Source organism: Carica papaya, chromosome 8 (genome assembly GCF_054855325.1).
Source record: "Carica papaya isolate Zhongbai chromosome 8, ASM5485532v1, whole genome shotgun sequence".
Taxonomy (NCBI): domain Eukaryota; kingdom Viridiplantae; phylum Streptophyta; class Magnoliopsida; order Brassicales; family Caricaceae; genus Carica; species Carica papaya.
In genome coordinates, this window is record NC_142316.1 from 2,123,280 (window position 1) to 2,144,870 (window position 21,591).

The 21,591-nt window shown below is 35.0% G+C and overlaps 1 protein-coding gene across 2 annotated transcripts; it reads right to left on the bottom strand.

Annotated features, from left to right (window-relative positions):
* Window positions 1-5,666: 5,666 nt before the first annotated feature.
* Window positions 5,667-19,725, bottom strand: LOC110809317 (transducin family protein / WD-40 repeat family protein). Of its 2 annotated transcripts, XM_088208918.1 has the most exons (22): window positions 19,227-19,724; window positions 17,502-17,556; window positions 17,271-17,393; window positions 15,852-15,948; window positions 15,697-15,733; window positions 15,471-15,576; window positions 15,332-15,389; window positions 13,684-13,781; window positions 13,406-13,525; window positions 12,873-12,915; window positions 12,260-12,381; window positions 12,017-12,144; window positions 11,357-11,918; window positions 11,019-11,111; window positions 10,183-10,368; window positions 9,891-10,104; window positions 8,141-8,205; window positions 7,889-8,059; window positions 7,045-7,203; window positions 6,666-6,957; window positions 6,272-6,510; window positions 5,667-6,150 (listed from the first exon to the last, which is right to left on the bottom strand). In XM_088208918.1, the coding sequence occupies exons 1-22, from the start codon at window positions 19,541-19,543 to the stop codon at window positions 6,061-6,063; spliced, it is 3,375 nt and encodes a 1,124-aa protein (XP_088065044.1). In that variant the 5' UTR covers window positions 19,544-19,724; the 3' UTR covers window positions 5,667-6,060. The 2 variants fall into 2 exon arrangements, with proteins under 2 accessions (XP_088065044.1, XP_088065043.1); XM_088208917.1 differs by having other exon boundaries at window positions 6,666-7,203; window positions 19,227-19,725.
* Window positions 19,726-21,591: the final 1,866 nt, after the last annotated feature.

The window sequence follows — 21,591 nt, forward strand, 5'->3', positions numbered from 1 at the left end:
CTCCCCCTGGCTCATTTTTCGATGCTGAGTCCACCTATGGCCAAACAGGAGCCAAACCACTGGCCAAACGGCTGGAAAACCCAGCCGAAGTCCGCCGCCGCCGCCGCAACCCCCCTCTGTTTTTGCCTCCGATGAGACCCTTCCCGGCTTCCGTTCGATGCAAATTTTATACCATTGTGATCATCGTTCTTTTCTCTACAAGTTGATCGGAGCCAAACATTAAAACGCGACTCACGTCGGAGGAGCCACCGCACCCGAAAGCACCGCCGCCGGTAAGTCTCAGTTTTTCGTGATTTTTTGGTCCACCGAGGGCCCTAGGGTTGTTTTATCGCAGGGACCGATGCAAGTTTGGTCGAATTCGGCTGAAAACGGCCAACCCGAGGCGGATCACCGCCGCAGGCGGCAGCGCCGTCGCCAGAGCACGGCGAGCCACCGTGCCGGAATTCTGATATTGGCCGAAAGGGGCCCTAGGTCTAATTTGGGATTTTTTGGGTCACGTGCAGGTACCGGTAGTGTTTTTAGTTTTTCGGAAAAAATTCAGGAAAATTAGGGACAGCCCGTAGGCGCACTGTAGAGTCGATTTCAGACCCCGAAACAAGTAAGGACCCCTCACCCTATTTCTTATCACGGTATTAAAGCTTAATAAATAATTAATCGGTATTTTGAGACTTTATAGATGTATAATTGATTGAGGTTGCCAATGGAGCCCGAGTCTGATACAATGTTGGTCTGTTATTGTTTGATCTAATTTTCAGTATTAAATGCAGTATGATATTTGATGTAATTATGTTATGATCTCGTATGCATGAATCATGGTTTCTTTTATTATGGTTTGTATTATGGTGAACCCGATACTTTGTTGTCTTGTTTGGTGTCAATTACTGGTTTACATGTTGTGTATGATTTGATGATTGAGATTAAGAAAAAAAAGAGGCAAAAAGGTTATGTGAATTGATAAGTGAAAAATGTGGACAGCCTGACTAAATATCCTGGGAGATGGTGGACGGACCGGGTCCGTAGGGAACCCTACCGGGAACTTGGTTTCTTATACCGGACGGGGTATGGAGACCTTATGTGTTTTGGCGCCCATACCGTACGGGGTATGAGGACGGCCCGTTTCACCCTCATACCGGACGGGGTATTGAGGTTCATGATTTTGGCGCCCATACCGAACGGGGTATGGGGACGACCCTGGAATCAGGTTGTAATGTTAATGGTTCACGGGTAGCGGAGACCCCCTATGGATTCCCATGGATACTAGTAGGCTGGTAAAAGATGAAAATATGTTGTTTAATGATTGAAATGCAAAGGCATGATAAGTGTTATGGTATAAAGTTTATATGATTTCATGATGATAATAATGTTATTGCTTTCATATGTTGTTTTCATGGATCTCACCGAGGTAAGTGGACAGTAAAGGTTTTTATGTTAATAAACGAGTTTGTTATAAATTATGCTCCATTTGTCATTTTTATTTTCTACCCACCTTTACGTCCGTGGCCGTGAGATAGTGTGATATATTTACTGGGCTGGTGTAGCTCATTCCTTATTTAACCATTTCAGATCAGGAAGACGTTGGTCCTGAGCCCGTTCCGCAGGAAAACGACGAAGGGGATGCCTAAAGATTTCATAGTTATATTTATAGTTCTTATTTCGAGTATCTATTTTAGTTAGTTTGTTCCTTCATGTTTTGAGTACGTTTTGGTTATTGTGTAAGGGATATTAATCAAAATTTTTATTATGCTTCCGCATTTGAGATTTCTAATACATACATTTCATTTAAATTTCCGGGGCCGTTACATAAATTGTAGAAATGATTAATAACAACTAAAAAATTCTTTAATTATTATGTTCATATAGACTCTCGTTTTTTATTGACTAAATTAAAAGAAAAATATTAAAGGATTAACGAATACAATAATTCATTAACTTTTCAATTATAAGCTTCGATTTTAAATTTAGTACTTTCAATAAATAAACATATGACGTACAAGAATAAGTACGAATATATAAACACATGCATATACATATGTATAGAGGCAAAAGAATGCAGACACATACATATGGTCTTGCCTACTTCTTAATTTTATATTTAAGATTAAAAGCAAAATAAACAGAAGAAAAGTCTGGAGCTATAAGGTGGGATTGATTGAAAACCTCTACTAGATTTAATTATTTTATGCCGAAATTCCTTTTAGAAATGAAAAATTATAAAAAGTTAAACAGTTTACTTTCGTATCTAAAAGAATACTTGAATGATATTAAAACAAAACAATCTTAAATAAAGAAGTTTAAATTTTTCTTTTTAAAAAAAAAAAAAAACTTCTTTTTTTCAACTTTTTAATATTTAGTTTTCAAAAATAATCAAAAAGACTTTCTTCTCACCTCAGATATGAGAAGTAATCTTTTGAATTCTGGTATTCCAAAATAATGATTTAAAAAATTTGAATAAAAAATAAACTTAAGCTTAAAAAATATGAATTTCTGCACTAAACAGTTAAAATTCTTTTAATTTAGTTTATTTTATTTTAATATTATTTTAGGGTAAATCAAGCATAATTTAATAGCTAGATATAGAGCATCGAAGTATATGATTGGTTAGATTTTTTAAAGTATCTTTTTTTTTTCTGTGGAAGACGTAGCATTTTTTGGATTAATCAGAAGTTATAACGCGTCAAATTTTATATAAATTAATAGTATTATCAGCTAATAATAGAGAGATACTAGATTAAATTTTTAAAAAATATATACATATAAGTAGGTATTAAATTAAATAAAAATAAACAATACAAAAAAAATTAAATTTTTCTTTAATATTTTAAATTTATGTTGTTATTATTATATATTATTTTATGTAAAACTATGAGTTACTATTAATTTTTTAAAAAACATATATAAATGTCTAAATTTTTTAAAAATAAATGCTTGAAAATTAAAAAATAAAATAGCACTTAAAAATAATTAATTTTATGTATTTAAATTTAACGTGACTACTACGCGTGTGCGTGTGCGTGTGCGGGTATCGTTCTACTATTTTAATTACAGTAGAACTTTTCATTACATAATAGATTTTAGAATATAGCACATGCTTTTTAGTCTTTCTTGAGTTGGTCAGATAATTGAAATCTTTAGTTTGATACTTTTAAATTTAATTAAATCTAAAGAAGGATTAAGGATTTAGAATCAAGCAAGAAATAAACAAAGATTTAGAATCTGAAGATGACAAATCCACAGGTGAAAGGTCAAGAACCAGAAGATTGAGTAACCTAGTAATAGCGGCTGGTTCCCCTTTCCTTACCCCTTAGGCTTCTCCTTGCCTAAAATCTCTACCTTTCAAACAATTTGGATATTTTTCAGCTTCATGGATTGCGAGAATTCACACTTTGAATTGTTTGGAGATGGAGATACATTTTAGTAGGTTTAACTCCTCTAAAGTTTAAGAAGCTGAAAGATGCAAAGGAGAAGCTGCGGAAAAGATTAATTGTAACAGTCCCAGAAATTAAAAAGAAAATGTATACAAAAATTCTAAGTGCATAAGCGAAATAAAAGATTATGGTTAACATCCCTTACACAATAGCTAAAACATACTAAACATATGAAAGAATAAGTTAGCTAAAAGAAATACTAGAAATTAATACTATAAGAAAAATTATAAAATATTTAGGCATCTACTCGCCGTCTTCCAGCGGAATGGGCTCGGGAACCAAGTCCTCTTGATCTGAAATGGTTAAGTAAAGAATGAGCTACATTAACCCAGTAAAGACGTCACACTATATCACTGTCACAGAAGTAAATGTTGGTAGAAAACAAGAACAACCAATGGAGCACAATTTTTTAACAAATTCATTTATCAATAATAAAATCATTTACTGTCCACTTACCTCGGTGATATTCATGAAAACGACCCTTAGAAAATAATAAGATCATACATATCATATAATCATACACACTCTGTAACATAGCACATGTTATACTTTTATATTTCAATCATCAAACAACAATTTTCCTCTTTTATCAGCCTACCAGTATCCATGGGGATCCATAGGGGTCCCCGCTACACATGAATCATTCACTTTAACAACTTAATTCCATGGATGTCCCCATACCCCGTCCGGTATGGACGCCAAAATATTTAAAGTCTTCATACCCCGTCCGGTATGAGACAACGTTCCCGGTAGGGTTCCCTATAGAATCAGTCCGTCCACCATCTCCCATGATATCTAGTGAGGCTGTCAACTTATCCATTATCAATTCATATACCCTTTTCTATTCTTTTCTTAGTTTTCTGCTTCTCACATAAACATGAACACTTAAACAAGTAACGTGCATTCAACGAGGCAAGCATACATTAAATCCACAAAACCAAGCAGCAGTGAAGTAAACAGTGATTCATACATCTGAAACCATAGAATAAATAAGCCACATACCGTAACGCATTTAAAACTGTAAAATAAATAAAACAGGAACTTACCGAAAAATATATTAGATTCGGACTCCATTAGCAACCTTAATTAATTATACATATCTATTAATTGCAAAAATATGATATTTCCATTCAATTGAACTTTAATTCCGCGATAGGAAATAGGGTGAGAGATCCTTACTTGATTCGAAGTCTAAAACCGGTTTTTCACTGCGCCTATGGGCAGTCCCTAGATTCCCTGAATTTTTTTTTTCTGTGAACTGAAACACACTTACGGTACTTGCACATGTCCCCAAATAACTCAAAATCAGACCCAGGGCGTACTCAGCCAATTTTGGAATCCCGGCACGGCGGCTCCGTCGTGCTCCGGTGCAGCGGTGGGTGGCAGCGATCGGTTCCCCGGTGGCTGGGCTGTCTTCTCCGGCGAGAGCTCTGGCGGCTAGGGTTAGGGTTTGGGTGTGGATGAGATTATTTATAACCTTCCGCTTTTAATATGAGCCGTCCATCGCGATTAAATAGGGAATGAATTTAGGTCGTTCATTGTGATGCGATCTTGGCCATCCGTGCGTAATTCAATTTGGGTCGTTCGTACGCGTGCAATCTGGGTCATCTGCACGCGCCTTTGATCTGGTCCGTCTGAGCGCGCGGGAACGGATCTCGACCGTTCGATCGCGCACACGCGGATCGCCCTCGTGGCTCCCTTCCGTGTGGCCTCCTACGTCAACGTCTCTAACACGCGGCGTGTCCTAGTTGGCCGGAACTGATGACCGGACTGCTAACGTGGTATAATTTTTTTAAATTACGTTTTGATCCTCAATTTTTAATTTTCTTTTCAAAAATACTTCCAGAACTCAAATTTTCACCCTTTTTTTTTAAATTATTTTCAATTAAATTCTAAAAATAATTTTATCCCTTATTATTATTATTATTATTATTATTTCTATTTAATTAAATTAAACTGATTTAAAATTATATATTATTATATAATAAATTATTATATTTATAAAAAAAATTAAAATAAAATAATACTAATAATAATAAAAAATTAAGGTGTTACATTAATGGACGATGCAGAGAAGTCTATTAATGGAGAAGGGTTAATTCAAGACTCTGTTAATAATGCTTCGAATGATCCAACAATGGCGGTGAAGAGATGGAGGGTTCTTTTCTGAAACTCATTGTGAAAAATAACAGAGAAAATACATACTTTTACGATGAAAATATATATTTAAAAACTTGCAAAAATAGAAAAAAATTTCATATAAAATCAATATCTAAATTTTTAAGTTATTGAGATATCTTATCAGAAACCTGGATTATACATCAAGGGTCATGCAGAAAAAGATACCAAACTCATGAAAAAAAAAAAAAAGATGACTCAAAACTGAATCCCCTTACTGTCTTGCAGACTATCTTTACTAACTGCCTCTGAGAAAAATTCAATTTAATGCCAAACCAAAATCATGTAGAAGAGTATGAAGTGAAGATAAAAGGCTAAGATTTCTAAATTTTGCAATCAAGAGGAGTCATTCTAGCGTATGCCAAAGGTGCAAATCGATCACCATCCCCAGATGACTTACTGCACAGGTGAAATTAACACCAAAAATGAGATTTTGACACTCGATATTTTTTATATTTCACCTCACATTCTGTCTTGTCTTGATCATTCGCTTTAAGGTTGCTAGCCAGAAGTTGCATTCATCCCACTCACTGGTAGTAAGAAGCACCTGTAGCAAATCAAAACAGAACAACACCATTTTCAGTTGCCAACATTCATATATACACTCATAAAAATAATAATAATGATGATGATGATGATGATAAATCTTGTATTTCTAGAAGTTAAACCTGTATTTGTAGGGCAGTACTGAAATCATTATTGTCCAGAGCTTGACAAAGCTTGGCAAGCTTATCAGCTGCATTTTTAGAAATGTCCCCACTGTTGAGTTTGACAAACAAGGCACCTATTTTCTTTGAATTGTCTTCTATTTCACGCTTTTTTGCCGGATTTGCACGGGAGCCTCCAAGTGCTTCCGATGTTTCATTGAAAAGTCTTGTCAATGTTGCAATGACAGGCTTTTGGTGGACTACAGAAAATTATCAGCAAAGCAGCAATATTATTAGACTACAGGAAATTAGGAAGTGCCCTGTCAACAGTCACTATCAGCTTGCATAAACCTAAGACAATGAATTCAAAAAGTTCCATGTACTATTAACTAAAACAATGAGAAGTAGAAATTACCCGGAACATTTGAAGTGTCAGCAGTCTGCACTGTCGGAGGTGGAGCTGCAGGCACAATATTTTGTTGCACAGATGCTGGCTGAGTTGGACTAGTTGGTTGCATTGATGGCATTGGACCCAATCCAGGTCTTGGAACAACCCCTGCACTAGACATTGGCATAAACCCAACAGGTGTGGGACTGGGAGCAACAACCTGTGGCATTTTAGGACCAGGAACTTGGCCGATTTGAGAAGGAACAGGTCCTAGGGAACCAGGTGCAGGCGGTACAGGATAGGTAGGTTTGGCAGTTCCCTGAGCAGAAATGCAAAATATTTCAGCATACAGTGAGAGCAAGATATTCATATCGTCCAATAGGAAAGAAAATGTAGATATACGGACAGGATATAACTGAGAACCCAAAGTCGGCTGCTGATACTGATCAGCATTTCTCAGCCCCGGGGGAGTTGAAGGAACAAAGGTTGTTCTCATGGTTGACTGAGTGCTAACAGGAGCAGGAGCTGGAGCAGGAGCAGGAGCAGGAGCAGGGACAAAATTTGCCTACGGAGAAAATGAAAGCAAAATAAATCAATGCACAAAAAAGGCATATTTCATATTAACAGAAACAACCTTATCCTACGTTAAAAAATTATCAGAAGATGATCAAAGGCTAATACTTGCATAAAGGAGAACTAAAGAAATTTTCAATTTTCTAAATGCAAAAACAGGGAATGCTTTGGATGTTCAGCTTCTTTACTTCTGAAAATATATATCTGGGTGGTTTGAAATGAGAGAAATAGAAAGGTTTTTTATGAGGTTGAGGATGTAAATGGTTTTGATATTCTTAAAAATAGATAGTTCCAAAGTCTTGGTTTTTTGTTACGGGGTCATCCTCTTTGCTCTAAAAAGAGGATTTAGCCGAACTTGTTGACATCTGTAAATTTTATACGTGCGCAGCATCCCCTTGATGCCTATATCAATACAATTCATATTTTATATTTCAATATATATATATATATATATATATAGATTCGTTAAGCATGGTCCACACAGGAATTTGTTGCAGGAAATCCCACTCACCCATATCCCACACCATAGACTAAACTACACCCTACAAAGACTAATCACAAGCCTACAAACTTCGTATGAAGCCCGAACACACAAGCGGACCAATCAGATTCAACCAGTAACAAATACCAGAAAACCTTTAGGAACTCTATTAAAAGAATCTAGGAGTGCAAAATACCTGAGGAACCGGCTGAGGCTGGGGGGGTATAAACATGGTACGTGGCTGTTGAGTCAGATATGATGTCGGAGGAGTATACCCACCTGCATAGGTTGAATTAAAAGGTTGCTGATAGTTATCCTCATATGGACTACCAGGAACACTCTGTGGCAACTGTGATGATGCTGACTCCTGACCAGAAAAGATAGTTTACAAAACTAACCAAATAAAATTCAAAGAAGATTACATACGACAGAATGCAAGACCATAAACCTGATAATATATCTGAGAGCTTTGTGATTGAGAATTGTCAAAAGCCACAGTATTAGTTTCTTTTTCTGCACCAGTAGTAACAACATCAGCTAGCACCAAAATTGCAGCAATAAAAAGAACATTTTGGACGATAGCTAGATGCTTGAGAAGAATTAAGAGTCTAACAAAAACAAAAGAGCCATTTAAATGAGGAATTGTCACAATCATTTTTGTTACAAGCACTGCATTGAGAGGCACCAAAAACTGTTGCATCACTATTGAAGACATGGCCCAACATTCAAGGGTGCAGATACCTACATATAAACATGTCCTCTGGTTTGTCTATTTCATTTAAACCAAAAATAGTGAATGATCTATGTTATCAATACACAAATGTATAACTCCTCAAGAATTTCAATTGTGTTTATATTCATCACTGTAGGAACTGGGCTTTTCCCAACCTCTTCTCATCAATGAACTCTTAACATACCTGGAGTGTAGTTCATTTGATTAATTCCTACCTCTCTATCTATCTTTAAGATGTTTCAATTTTTCAAAACTCTCCATGAACATGCAGAAGAGAAATACTATCCCCGCTCAGACCAAAACAAGATTTTGACTTGTTTAAATAACAATTGAAGTGAATTATGAGTCAGGAACAATGAATCTCTAAATGATAAACATATCCATTTGGCTGGCAGGCTTGCCAGGAACGCATTCTGACTCTTGACTGATTACAAAAAAGGGCTTGCCAAATTGCTGTTTTATGTGCAGGGAGGCAGAGGAGCCCTGCTGCCACCTCCTCCTTTAGCTGCCCGGTGGTGTATGAGTTGTGGTGTATGATTTATAACTTACTGGGTATTGTTTGGGTCTCTTCAGGTTCGGTGATGACAGAAGTTTGGGCATGGGATGGGATTCACTCCACAAAGCATATTGTAAAAATTATTCCTTTGACTATTTTTTAGGTCATTTGGAAAGAAATTTGAGGGTGTAGAAGTTGATAGACACAAACTTAGAGATAGGTGGTTTAAGTATTTTGGGTCTTGTATATTGGGGCATGACATTATTAGGGATGAAGGTTTTGGAGATGTCATTGATACCCTTACGTCTCTGTAAATTCCTTTGTATACGGGCAGTACCCCCTTTGGTGCCATTTTAATTTTATTCTAACTTTTTCTTTCAAAAAAAAAATATTCATTTTGCAAGTTCGTTATTATGAGTGGTCCCTACAATTATCAGCTCGGAGAAGAAAGAGATAAGAGGACCTATGGAGAATGTGGTAGAAATTCAGAGAGTTCAACCACAAAAGACCAAGTTAATTATCTTTATGCACAAGGATACTAGATTTTTTAAATATATATATATGCATAAGGATGCTAGATTATCTAATATAAAAGATTTAAAAATTATTATGAGACTCTCTTTTTTATTTTAATTTCTGAAAATTATTATATGATGAATTTTTAACTTCCCATATGCAGAAATAGAAAGAGACAGACTTAAAAACAATATGTTAATGAGACCAGAGGGATATTAATCAGGGAACGCATTGTTTTACTAGTCTTCACCCAACAAAATCGGTATTGGTTTCTCTTCACTATGAAACCAAATGGGAATGGTGCATAGCTTGAACATGATTAATTATAATGAAAACAAAAGGTGAAAACCTTAAAAAGCAACTATCCAACGAAGCAATAAAACCTCTTCAAAACCTCACCAATTAGACCAGAAATTTTAGTAAAAGTAATAGAAGCCATCATTATAAGCATACCAGGTTCTGTAGAGAGAGCAATTCGATCCCTTAAGATCACAAGTTCAGGTGACAATTCATCAGACCCCAAAAGTTTCAAATACTCCATTGCAGTTGTTAAAAGACCCTGACTGGCCAAAATTTCAGCATATTTCTCAACAAGTTTGCATAAAGATGCACTGAATTTTTTCTGACCGGTTGCCAAAGCAAGAACAATAGTCTTCTCCATCAAATCCTAACAAATTGGACACGGTTGGATTCTTGCCTGATGATACTATTTTGGAAAGATGAACTTCAAAAGTTGCAAACTAACCTGAAGAAGGTCAACGTAAGACTTGCCTTCGTGCTCGGTTGCAAGGCTCCTTGACCAAATTTCCACTGTTTTATCAATATTTCCAGCACATATATAACAAAGCGTTGCTGCCAGAGTATTACTAGCAGCCATCAACCTTGCAGCCAGTGTGTCACAGAGAATTGTCCATTCTTCTCTCTGTGCAAACTGTTTTTCCAACAAATTAGTAACATACTATCAATTGCACAAAAAGTTTTTAATTAATTTCAGAGTACTCCATCCTATGTTATTTTAACCATTTCTTATGTATGTAATCACATCAGCACTTGCAATAGCATATATAACTATTACAAAAACAGAAAAACCCAAATAAGGGCCAACCAGGTTACATAACATCTAACAAAAATAGATAGTCAGGTTATCCATTACATGGATCATACCAGCAATTTAGAGAAAAAATAAATATCCAAAATAAATCACATTATTTTAACAAATATCAATACAAGTTGAATGTCACTGCCAACAGTAAAATTTTTTTTTTTTTGAGAAAACATAGATGTATAGTATAAATTATAAACATCGGTACCAAAGGGGTACCACCCATGTACAATGCATTTACATTTCAATCAAGTGATCCATGACAATCCCAAAATCTTCTAAACTGCCAACAGTAAGGTTACAGTTACCTATTGCATGAATGCTTAGGATTTAAAAAACTGAGAAGGTAATATTAAATTCATTAAATACAACCAAGGGAACGGGAAAGATTTAAACATTTAACAAAACAATGAATGCTGAATCATCTGTTACTCATTTCTAAGGTAAGAAATATTTCACCCTTCCGCTAAGATACTCACCGTACATAGAAGAGCAAGTGTTTCTTTCCAGAGTTTCAGAGGCCTTGTATTAACAAGGCTCATCAGATCATTCTTCACCATTGCAGAAACAACCTAAAAACAGAAAACAAGCTTAGTAGAGGAGTTTAAAATAGAACAGTATCATTGACAATTATTACATAATATGCAGCAGGAAAGCAATTAAAAAAATCTACCTAACACTTCTTCGGAAAAAAAGTAAATACCTAGTGCGATGCATCAATATTCATCACCTAGTGTGTGCACCAATGTTCATAACATAGCAAAACAATCAAAAACTGCACTTCTTTGAAAAAATCAGATTTGATATTCAAAGCTACCTTCAAGTAAGGTGAACGACTCATCTTCAGATATTGATCACGTGTACTCTCCCATAATGAAGCGCCACCAACATGGGCAATAACTAAAGCATCAGCCATTTTATTTGCTGAGATGCACTGAGCAACTGCTCCCTTGTAATCTCCCACAACCAATGCACGTTGAACAGCTTCCTCAAATGATGAATCAGCACTTTCCTCCTGTTCATTTGATTCTTCTACAACCTCATCTGCAGTAGGAAGAGAATCTCCAGCAACAAAGTTATCAGCAGAAGTTGATACTGGTGTATCTGCTTTGGGACTAGGAAGGTTGTTAAAGAAATCTTCCCCATTATCCAAGGTAAACACAGAGGCTTCTTTGTTAGTCCCGTATTCCACTTTACTATCTGCCACTGTATCATCAAGTCTTATAGCATTTATTTCCGAAGAAAGAGGTTCTTGTACTGTCTCTTTTTCTTCAGCAGGCATGGTAAAACCCAGGTGCGTGAGCAACTTTGTCCTTGCTGTCCCGTCATCTTCAAACATGACCTTTAAAAAGCTCCATGTTTCTTTGTCATCCTCATTTCTGATTAGATTGCACAAGATGACATGAAAATAGGATAAATTTGTCATACGGAGTACAAGATAAAAGAAATAACTCTTTTGGCTATATAGATAACATACTCAGACTCTTGAGATTTCGTTTCACATAGAATCCTCAATGAAGACCTTTCTCCATGATGTATAGCAACTTCAAATTCAGAAGAGCGATCCACCAAACTTTCTTCAGTCACCAAGTTATGTACAAAAACCTGAAATATGAATCAAGGAGAATATTAACTAAACATAATATCAAGTAATAATTATAATAATAATAAAGAACAGTAGTAGTAATATTAGTAATAACAACAACAACAATACACTTACCTCTGAAGCACCACCAGAAGCACCTGCTCCAGATGACCTGGGCTGAAAGGAAACAAGCTTCCCTCCAAAGCCAAAAGAAGCACCAACTGTACGCTTATACCATTTTGGGGCTCTGAGAGGTGCTGCACAGAAAAGATTGCATGTATGGAGAACTCCTCCAAATTATCCTTCACTATTTGAGAATACAGAGAGAGAGGGAGGGAGAGAGAGAGAGAGAGAGAGAGAGAGAGAGAAAGAGAGAACACATGCAAAATAGGATACCAGAAAATCTAAAGACTAACCAAAAAAACATAAGTTCGAGAAATTTTTGGCAAACCATGACCCAATTCTGTTAGCCTACCCCCTCAGGGGGCTCAATCTAAAGGATGACAACATTATCCACAGGTAAATAACCAGCATGGACACAGAGATTAAGGAATGATAGTCCTCGAATAAATAACAGTTTGCTGTTATCCACACTCTTATTTCAGTTCATCTGGCCCATACAACCACAGCATAGGAAAAGCTTTACTTTAAAGCATCAAATATTGAACCACAAGCAAACTAAAGTCCACCAGACTGAGAGTGAACCCCATCATCACTATACAAGATGAATGTTATTAAGGACTATTACCTGCATTAGAATAGTTCTCCCCAACACCATACCTGCTGCAACCCTGAAAAAGAATAAACATGAAAACTCATTAACAAAATATTTTTCTTTGTCAACATTCTGATCATTTCTACCTCCAAAATATGACATAACAAACTACTTGCAATGGGTATAATATTTTTTTGCTTTAGCTTCTAGCCAAACTAGGGCTTGCTTATCACTAGAAACTGTCCACATAAATGCCAAGATAGAAGATCAGGAAATATATTGTCGTAAAGGTATAAAAATCAACAATGCACAGGTGGTATGGGAAAGCGTTATATCCATCTTTCAACACTCTTTGATCTTTATCTTGGAACATTGCCCATGTTTAAAAACTAAAGAAAAACAACGAAACTAGCTGATCTTCGTGAGAAAATGATAATGCATTCACCTACTTCCTTCACTCGAAAGGTTCCCTTTATTTTCCTAGCTGGACTTTCTCCATTATTTCTACGGGAAATTATAGATACCATAATGAACTTAAGAAAAGAAATTCATACAAAACAGAGTACCTCAATGTTGTAAATGCCAATTTTCCCATCAAATGAAGATGCTGATATGACCCCAGGTATCTTTGAGTACCAGTGCACATCAAAATTCCAGTTCGTACCAGCTGGTAATTCACAAACAATCTGCAGCAAATTAAAAATAAAGCAGTGTCAGTTCATGGAAGGATAGTTTGAACAGATACACCAATTACAACACTGCTTTATACAAGTGAGTGGACGTCAGATATGAGATGGGGATATTACTACAAAATTAGCTTATAGAAATGTCAATGTTCATTTACCTCTCCAGTAACCGTGTCCCAGCATATTGTCCGATTATCTTTGGCACAGGTAAGCAGATAAGAGCTGTCATTGGGACACCATGACATTGCAATCACACCTGGTGCAAGACATGCAATTAAGATAACAATTAGAAATATAAGCAGCATGAGCCATTTGCTTGGCAATCCAAGCCCCAGAAAAATCAAAACATGTAACTGACAGAGAAAAAATAAGCACCAAAAGACAGGAGGAGAAGCAGAATAGGAGCCAGAGCCAGAACACACTCATAAACCAAGATCTATAGAGGGGGCACAAGATATATATAGAATAAAAACATCTGCAATATACTCTAATTGCATAATAAAAGGTGTAAATCCAGTAAACCAAGTTATTGACCAAAAGCAAATTACCAAAAATCCAAAAAATTGTGAAACAATGCCAAACCGGGTCAAAAAAATAAAAACAAGTGAATTTGAGGTGCATGACAATCAAAAAGAATCCAATTGACCCAATTCAATTCTTAAGAGAGCACATAATTAGCCATATTTTTGTAGCATTACATTAACCTATCTAACCGGATTGGATCTCACAAAAAAGGCTAGTGAAACTAATGTTACTAAAAATCTCCCTTCAGTCTCTGCATAATGTTAAATTGGTGGAATAACTTTATGTGCCAAAAGGGTCAAAAATAAATAGATAATAGAAGCACTAAAGAATCACCAATTGGTTTACCTGGTAGCAAGTGAAAACCAAATGAGAGCAGCTGATTTTGGTTCTAAATATTTTCATCAATTTAAAGATAGGAAGAAGACAACAATCGACCACACCCAGTAACAAATGGTTTGCAATTTAGAAAGAGCAAGGAGAACGTTGCCCAGTATCCACCAAGTGTCAAGTGAGTCTTGGAGGGATGGTAGATTACAACCAGTGATTTTTTTCTGGTAAGATAGGAAGAATCACAATTCTGATAGTAGGGGGAGGTAGCTACCTTTGGTTTGACACAAGAAACGGAGGGAATATTCTAGGACTGAACTGCCGAAAGTATTGGTATTCTGATCATGTTTGACACGAGAAACAGAGGAAGTATTCTACAAAGTGAACTGCGGAAAATTTTGCTTTTCTGATCTCAATACCAAAACTTGATACACAAGATAGTGATTTCTTAAAAACCAAACACTAAACCTAATACAAATTGCCTAAAAAATCAGTTCAGTTTGGTTTTCAGCACTGACGCAAAAGTTTCACCCTCACCATAGACTCGTGTAAATGCAGAAATTAATGCCACAAAAACTTTTCAACTGGGAAATCTTTCCATCTCAAAAACATTATTACCAAAATGAATGAGGACCATAAATTATAAAGATAAACAGACTTGAAATTGGATAGATATGTACTGGCTCTACTGATATCTTCCATTGCAAGCACATTATTAACCCATATGAATGCGGACTATAATCCATCACATACAGGAGCAAAATCAAGCATGCAATAACACAAGAAGTAAAAACTAATTCTGACAGAGCATTTAAAGAATAAATATAGAATTGAAAATGGAGAAACCTCATGAAGTGAATAGGTATGAAGAGAGAGAAGTGAGAAAGAGAGAAAAAATGGAACAGGGATTATTCCAACACACTGAAATAAAAATAAGTCGAACAATGTTAATACCTCTAGTGTGGCCGACAAACTCCTTAACTGGGGAAATCACATTCCTCATATCCCAAAGCTGATTTGAAATACCATTATAAATAAATACAATTAGCAAAGTTCAAATCACCTAGAAACATCATCATCAAAATGTCATTACCCTTAGAGAAGGAGAACTATCTTCATCTGATGCAACAATTAGTTGAGTGGCAACATCAGGATTCCACTGCAAAACAGAGCATCGCCTTCTGACTGAATCTGCAAAACTGTCAATGGATAAAAAAAGCCACATCATCTCATGGTATATATAATTGCCAGATCTTATATCAGATAGTATGAAGCAGTAACAAGCACAAAACCTGCACAAGAAAGAGCAAGACACTTACCTTATGACTGGCTTTTGCTTCTTCAAGTCCCACACCACTGATGATTAACGAAAGAACCAATTTTCAACATTAAGATCTATTGTTTGAATACCTCTTGCTTAAGGGAAACTGAAAATAACAGTCAAAAATTAAACAAAGAAAACATTCTTTCTCACCAGTTGTTCCATTATAGGAAGTTGATGCCAATATATGCTGAACCTTGCTATTCCAAGAGAGAAAAGAAATTTCACCTTGGGAAGCAGAACCACTACCCTGCAAAGCAACTCAGTATTGCTGGAAATTAAGAAAATACAAAAGAAAAAATATAAAGCGAGAGGCGAGAGAGAGAGAGAGAACCCAACATGTTAACAAGAAAAAGATACCAAGACTACTCAAAAGGAAAAGGAAAAGGAAAAGGGAAAGACCTTACAACTTTAACTACTCAAAAGACTCGAACCTTAATCAATTGAAATATTCATCTTAAAAGACTCAGAGATAAAAGAAACCCCATCATTACCAAGGATGTCAACATATATCACATATTATGACTGGAAAATTGAAAATTAAAAAACTTTCTATATATCTTAATAAAGATTATTCCATCAAAACCTGATAATGCATCTTACCTATGAAACACCTGATAAAAATGGTTGAGAGATCATATACATTTCAAGTATAAATCAAAAGAACTTCCCTAATGTTTTGAACCAGATGGACTAACTGCTGTAGTCAGTGAAGCCTGTTAAGTTGTTCCCAATGAACTTCTATTGAATTGGATGGTGATTGCAGGAGGTTGTAAGAGACGCTCACAAGGCACCTCTTGTTTATATAACGCTACTACTTCAATCTAGATACAACTTCTGAAGTTCAATCACAACAACTCTACCAATAAATTAGTTAAAATTCTATCCACAATGTGGCATCCCTCAATTCATAGAAATCTCATATTTTAACACTCAATCATTTAAAAATACAGAAACAGAAGACAGACCTACTAAATTCATTCAACTAGCAAAAATCTTGTTTTATTCTGGATGTTAAGAATCTGTTACTTATTTCAAAAAGAAAAAGTTAAGAGTCCATTACAAATGGTTACATGGCGAAATATACACCACACATATGACACAATTGAAGACACATTAAACTGGAGAATAAATCTAGAAACCTAAAAAGAGACTCCCCAAAAGCAAAAGACGAAATCATTACATGGTAGAAATACACATGATTCGTATGACACAATTCAAGATACATTAAACTGGAGAATAACTCTAGAAACCTAAAAAGAGACTCCTGAAAAGCAAAAGACCAAAGGAAAAAAAAATTGCCTTCACTTCTCCTAAACAAACACTAATCAAGTACTTTTGCCATATGGAGCACTACAATGGAAGAAAGGCTGATCATTGTGTGTATACCATCCTCAACCTAAATGTGCAACAGCTTAACGCTCCTTCACTTTATGAGACTCGAGGAAAAAATTAATACAGGTTAAATCTTGCCACTATGAAGATCTTACTTGGAGCTTTAAAAAAATTCCAATATCAATATGCAACAGTAAGCCACAGATGGAAACATGAAGTTTTATATCGAGAACGAACCTTTAGTGGTGGAAAATGAGAAGGTTCTGAAGGTTTTGCCAAATCCCAAATGCAGATTTCACCATCATCAGCCCCAGATGCAAGTAAATTTGGTGCTATGGTATTAAATTCAAGACCACGAACCTGAAATAGAGAAAGAGGAAGGAAATACATAAGAAATTACCAAATGATAAAGAGATGAAAGACACACTGAAATAATCAATATTATGCAGTGCCAGTAGAGATACTTACAGGGCCTTTATGCCTCGAAAGGTGTCCAACAAGAGCATTTTCACTTGCTTGAGAACTGAAAACATCAAACTGACTTGAATTAGACCTTCACCAAGAGAATAACTTCGCATGTGCACAGAAAGCATATAAAGTTCCAAAACCGTAGATCAAAAGTTACACCACCTAAAAGATGATGCTACGAAGATTTTCCAACTTTATGCTAAATCAAACAAACATCAACTTACAAAACCGACTCAGAAAATAATAGTAGGAACAACAATATCTTTCAAAAAAAAATATAAGTATGAATTATATTAAAAAACACCAAGGGGATGCCAACCTGTATACAAATTATTTACATATAGTAAGGACAACAATATCTGAACATGAAGGGAAGATCATATAGATTTATCTTGAGTGATCAGTATAAAATCATAAGAACTGAGAGAACAAAAATAAATCATATTCTCTTTCTTAATTGGAAGCATACCCTTCATGCGTTCACAAACTACCAAACCTACAAAGGCGGCCAACATCTCCATGAGGACCATTTAACTTCACGCACTAAGATAATTATTTTGTTACATCATGATCGACTTGTAATTACTTTGTTTTCGGGTGGTTCTCCCTTGGTACCTTTGTGTCTTTCTCTTTTATCTCAAAAAAAAAACTGCATGCACTAAGGTATATGCAATGGCATGTAAAACACATGAACAAACATGAAAAAGATGCCCATTTAATCAATTGCTACATCCTCCTAGCTCTCACTACACAGATTTTTTAGTAAGAACTTACCTAATACAATATAATTTGTTGAAAAAACAATAAATATATTTAAAAAATTTGATCTCATCTAAGCACCAAAGTTATAATTTTTAAGAAAATTCCAGCATAACCAATCACCAAAGATATCTCTGCCAAAAGAATTCGGATGTATCAAAAATTAACCAAAATGGTACCCCAAAAATCCAGATCTGAATATCTATATAAACAAAAAAATTCGTGCAGAAAAATGTAGGAATCGAAGAGATATCCACAACAGTAAGAGATGAAGTATATAATTTTTCAGAAAAATGAGAAATCCTAACACTATTCTTCTTTGTCCAACTAATAATTAAGCCTCCCCAAATTTAAAATTGAGTAACCAGTACAAGATAGTAAACTAGGCCAAAAAAGTTTCAAACTTCCTTCTTCCCTCACACAGACTATCCCAACGTTCCAACATAAATTTCTTTATTTAAAAACCACCCAGCTTCGGGGATTTTGAAATACAATTTCCACTAGGTAATCGTTATACATCCCAAATGTATAAAATTATCATTTTTCTCTCAATTTATCCATTATATATCCAAATCTATGATTCTTTTTCCTCTTCATTTCCCCATCCTTTTCAACGTTAAACAAAACCCAAACTCCTAGAAAGGTGAATGAAATGAAAATGAAACCCAATCAGATCATACTAAAATGTGTACCACCGAAAAACCATCTAAAATATTATATAGAAGTCCAGCCTCCTCTTCAATTCGAATGAATCAAATCACAGCACGGTTCTCAGTTCCCAAACACAGTCCACTGCCTGCCAACCAACCATATAAAACTTCCAAATCCAATAATTCCCCTCACATTTTCATTCCTAAACTCAAATCTCACGCACAATTCAACACAGTTCGATCCAAATTACATCAACCGAACACAAATAAAATCAAAATAACATAATTAACGAAACAAAAAGGGAAGAATTATTACCGGATCAGAGCGAGAGGGTTCCACATATCGATGTTACCATCGACAAGGCCGCCAGCAATGAGGCCAAGGGAGAAATCGTCGGAGCCGGATCCATTTCTTCCCCAGGCAAGGCGATTGAAACGCTCTGAACTCGGAGACTCTCCGACAATAGGGAGTTCAAGATCGTCTGACTGAAAGTCGAGTTTGAAGATCTCGAGGTTGGCAGATGAACTAAAGGACAGATCCACAGCCCCGGCCATCGTCCCCGCGGCCATGTACGGCGCGTCCGGCGCGAGTGCGACCGATGCCGATCTGCTTACCCCCTTTATGCACGCCATCGGAGGAAGAAGAAAAACTCCTCTCTCTCTCTCTCTCTCTCTAAACCGAAGAGAAAAAGAACTCCTTTAGGGACGCGTTGGGGTTTTCAAAAGTGAAGAGTGTCAGGTGGAGGAGTAGGAGTTTCGGGGGTTAATTATGGTCGAGAGCAGGAGTTTCCTTCCGATCTATTCTTACTTGGATGAAAAATGAGAATGAGTTTTAATAATAAACAAAAATATTTTTATTTAAAATCTCATATATATATATATATATATATAGTTATACTACGTATGTATACATGATCTTTTTGTACCATTTTACAATACTTAAAATTACTTTTAAAAATTTTATGATTTACTTCACGACATAATTGATTTGTCATGTATGTAATAACAAATTATGATTATTTTTAATTTAATATATTTATATATAGAATATCACGTAATATTTAAAATATAAATTATATTTTTATTTTTAATTATTTTTTGAGATAATAAAAATTAAAAATTAAAAATAAAAAAAGAACTGTCGACTCTCTCTTTCTTTCTCCTTTCCTCTTCCACAACTAACATGCTCCTTTCCATTCCCATCACCGTTGCGGGTGATGGAATAAACATTGAGGAGATTCAAGTTTTTTCTTATACATAATTGTTTTATTTTCTTTAACTGAATTAAATTGGGAATATATTAAGATTTGAATGTTAAGAAAGGGAGAAAAGTCCGAAAAGAGATAGACAGGGAGGGTGGGAAGAATAACGATGTGAAAAATTACTAACTTTAGAAGAAGTAAGCTATTAGATAAAGTAAAGATAGAGAGAACCAATGAGAAAACATTGGGAAGAAATTTGAGGAAAAGGGATTCTGATTTGGAGAATGAGAAATAACGGATTGAAGGGAACCAGATGAAATCAGCTTAAGTGAGATCTTTCTCCTTCTCTTCTAATTTGTTTCTCTTTAATTATTTCTACTGAAATTTATAAATTGACTGAATGTTTAAAGATGAATAAACAATTGTTATTGACGATGATGGAATGAAAATAAGATGTTGTAGTTTCTTTTTTCTATGCTTACTACTTCATTCTACTTATTGTTAGTTGAAGACATGAAATATTATATTGCAATATGCTCGTTATAGATTCTTTATGAATAACTTTTTTATTTTCACAATATAATATAGATGAAGTGCTTGAAGTGTAATGGTGATGATTAATGTTCAACAACAATGCTTAAGAACAACTATTAAAATAAAAATAAATCTTTTGTTTGTTAAATATTATTAGATACATGAAAGTTATCATTGTTTTAACATGTGGTACGAAACATTCAATTTTCATTTTCTTATTTCATTATGCAAATTATATTTTTTTTAAAAAAAACTATATACATTTTTTCTTAATTATTCAATTTATTGGTTATTTATTGTTTACTGCATATTATACTTGAGGTAAATAGAAAACGTTACATATAATATTATTGAAATTATTAAGCCAAATATAATATATATATATATGTAAATTCTCTCTTTCTACGACGAAAGACCAAAAAATAGTTTCTTTCTCCTAAATTCTCTCTTATTTTTTCTCACTTTTCTCCTCAAACACTGTGAACACAAACACTATAGAAGAAGGAGGACATCTTAACAAAAAAACCTAAAAACCTTACAAAATAGCATTATACTTGGGATGTTCTATATCATTCCCCAATGGTATGTTGGTCCCTCTTTAATTCATACACAAAACCCTAAATTCAATACGGGAACCTTAACACTTAATCTCACAATCTCACCTACTCGTTACCTGAATCGATAAGGAATAAGAGGAAGATGAAGACATCACAAGATCTATTCCACTTCCTATAGTTTAATCAACATCAAATATTAGGTAAACGTCAAAGCTTTTAATGATTAAATATAGATTAAGCTCTTCTTTATTTTTTAACTATTATATTATTTCAAGTTTTAGGTTTTTTGTATTTATTATAAGGCACTAAAAATACAAAAATCATATCATTACTAAAACTATACAAGGGTGGTGGCGATGCACTGTCCATGGCTGACCATCACATGTCT

Excerpts from the sequence above, each read along its gene's own strand:
- LOC110809317 (XM_088208917.1), bottom strand. The coding sequence starts at position 19,543 with ATGGCGTGCATAAAGGGGGTAAGCAGATCGGCATCGGTCGCACTCGCG. Across the intron at positions 12,382-12,872 it reads GGAGAACTATTCTAATGCAG|CACCTCTCAGAGCCCCAAAA; the intron begins GTAATAGTCCTT and ends TTTTCTGTGCAG. Across the intron at positions 10,369-11,018 it reads CACTTGCTCTTCTATGTACG|TTTGCACAGAGAGAAGAATG; the intron begins GTGAGTATCTTA and ends TTGGAAAAACAG.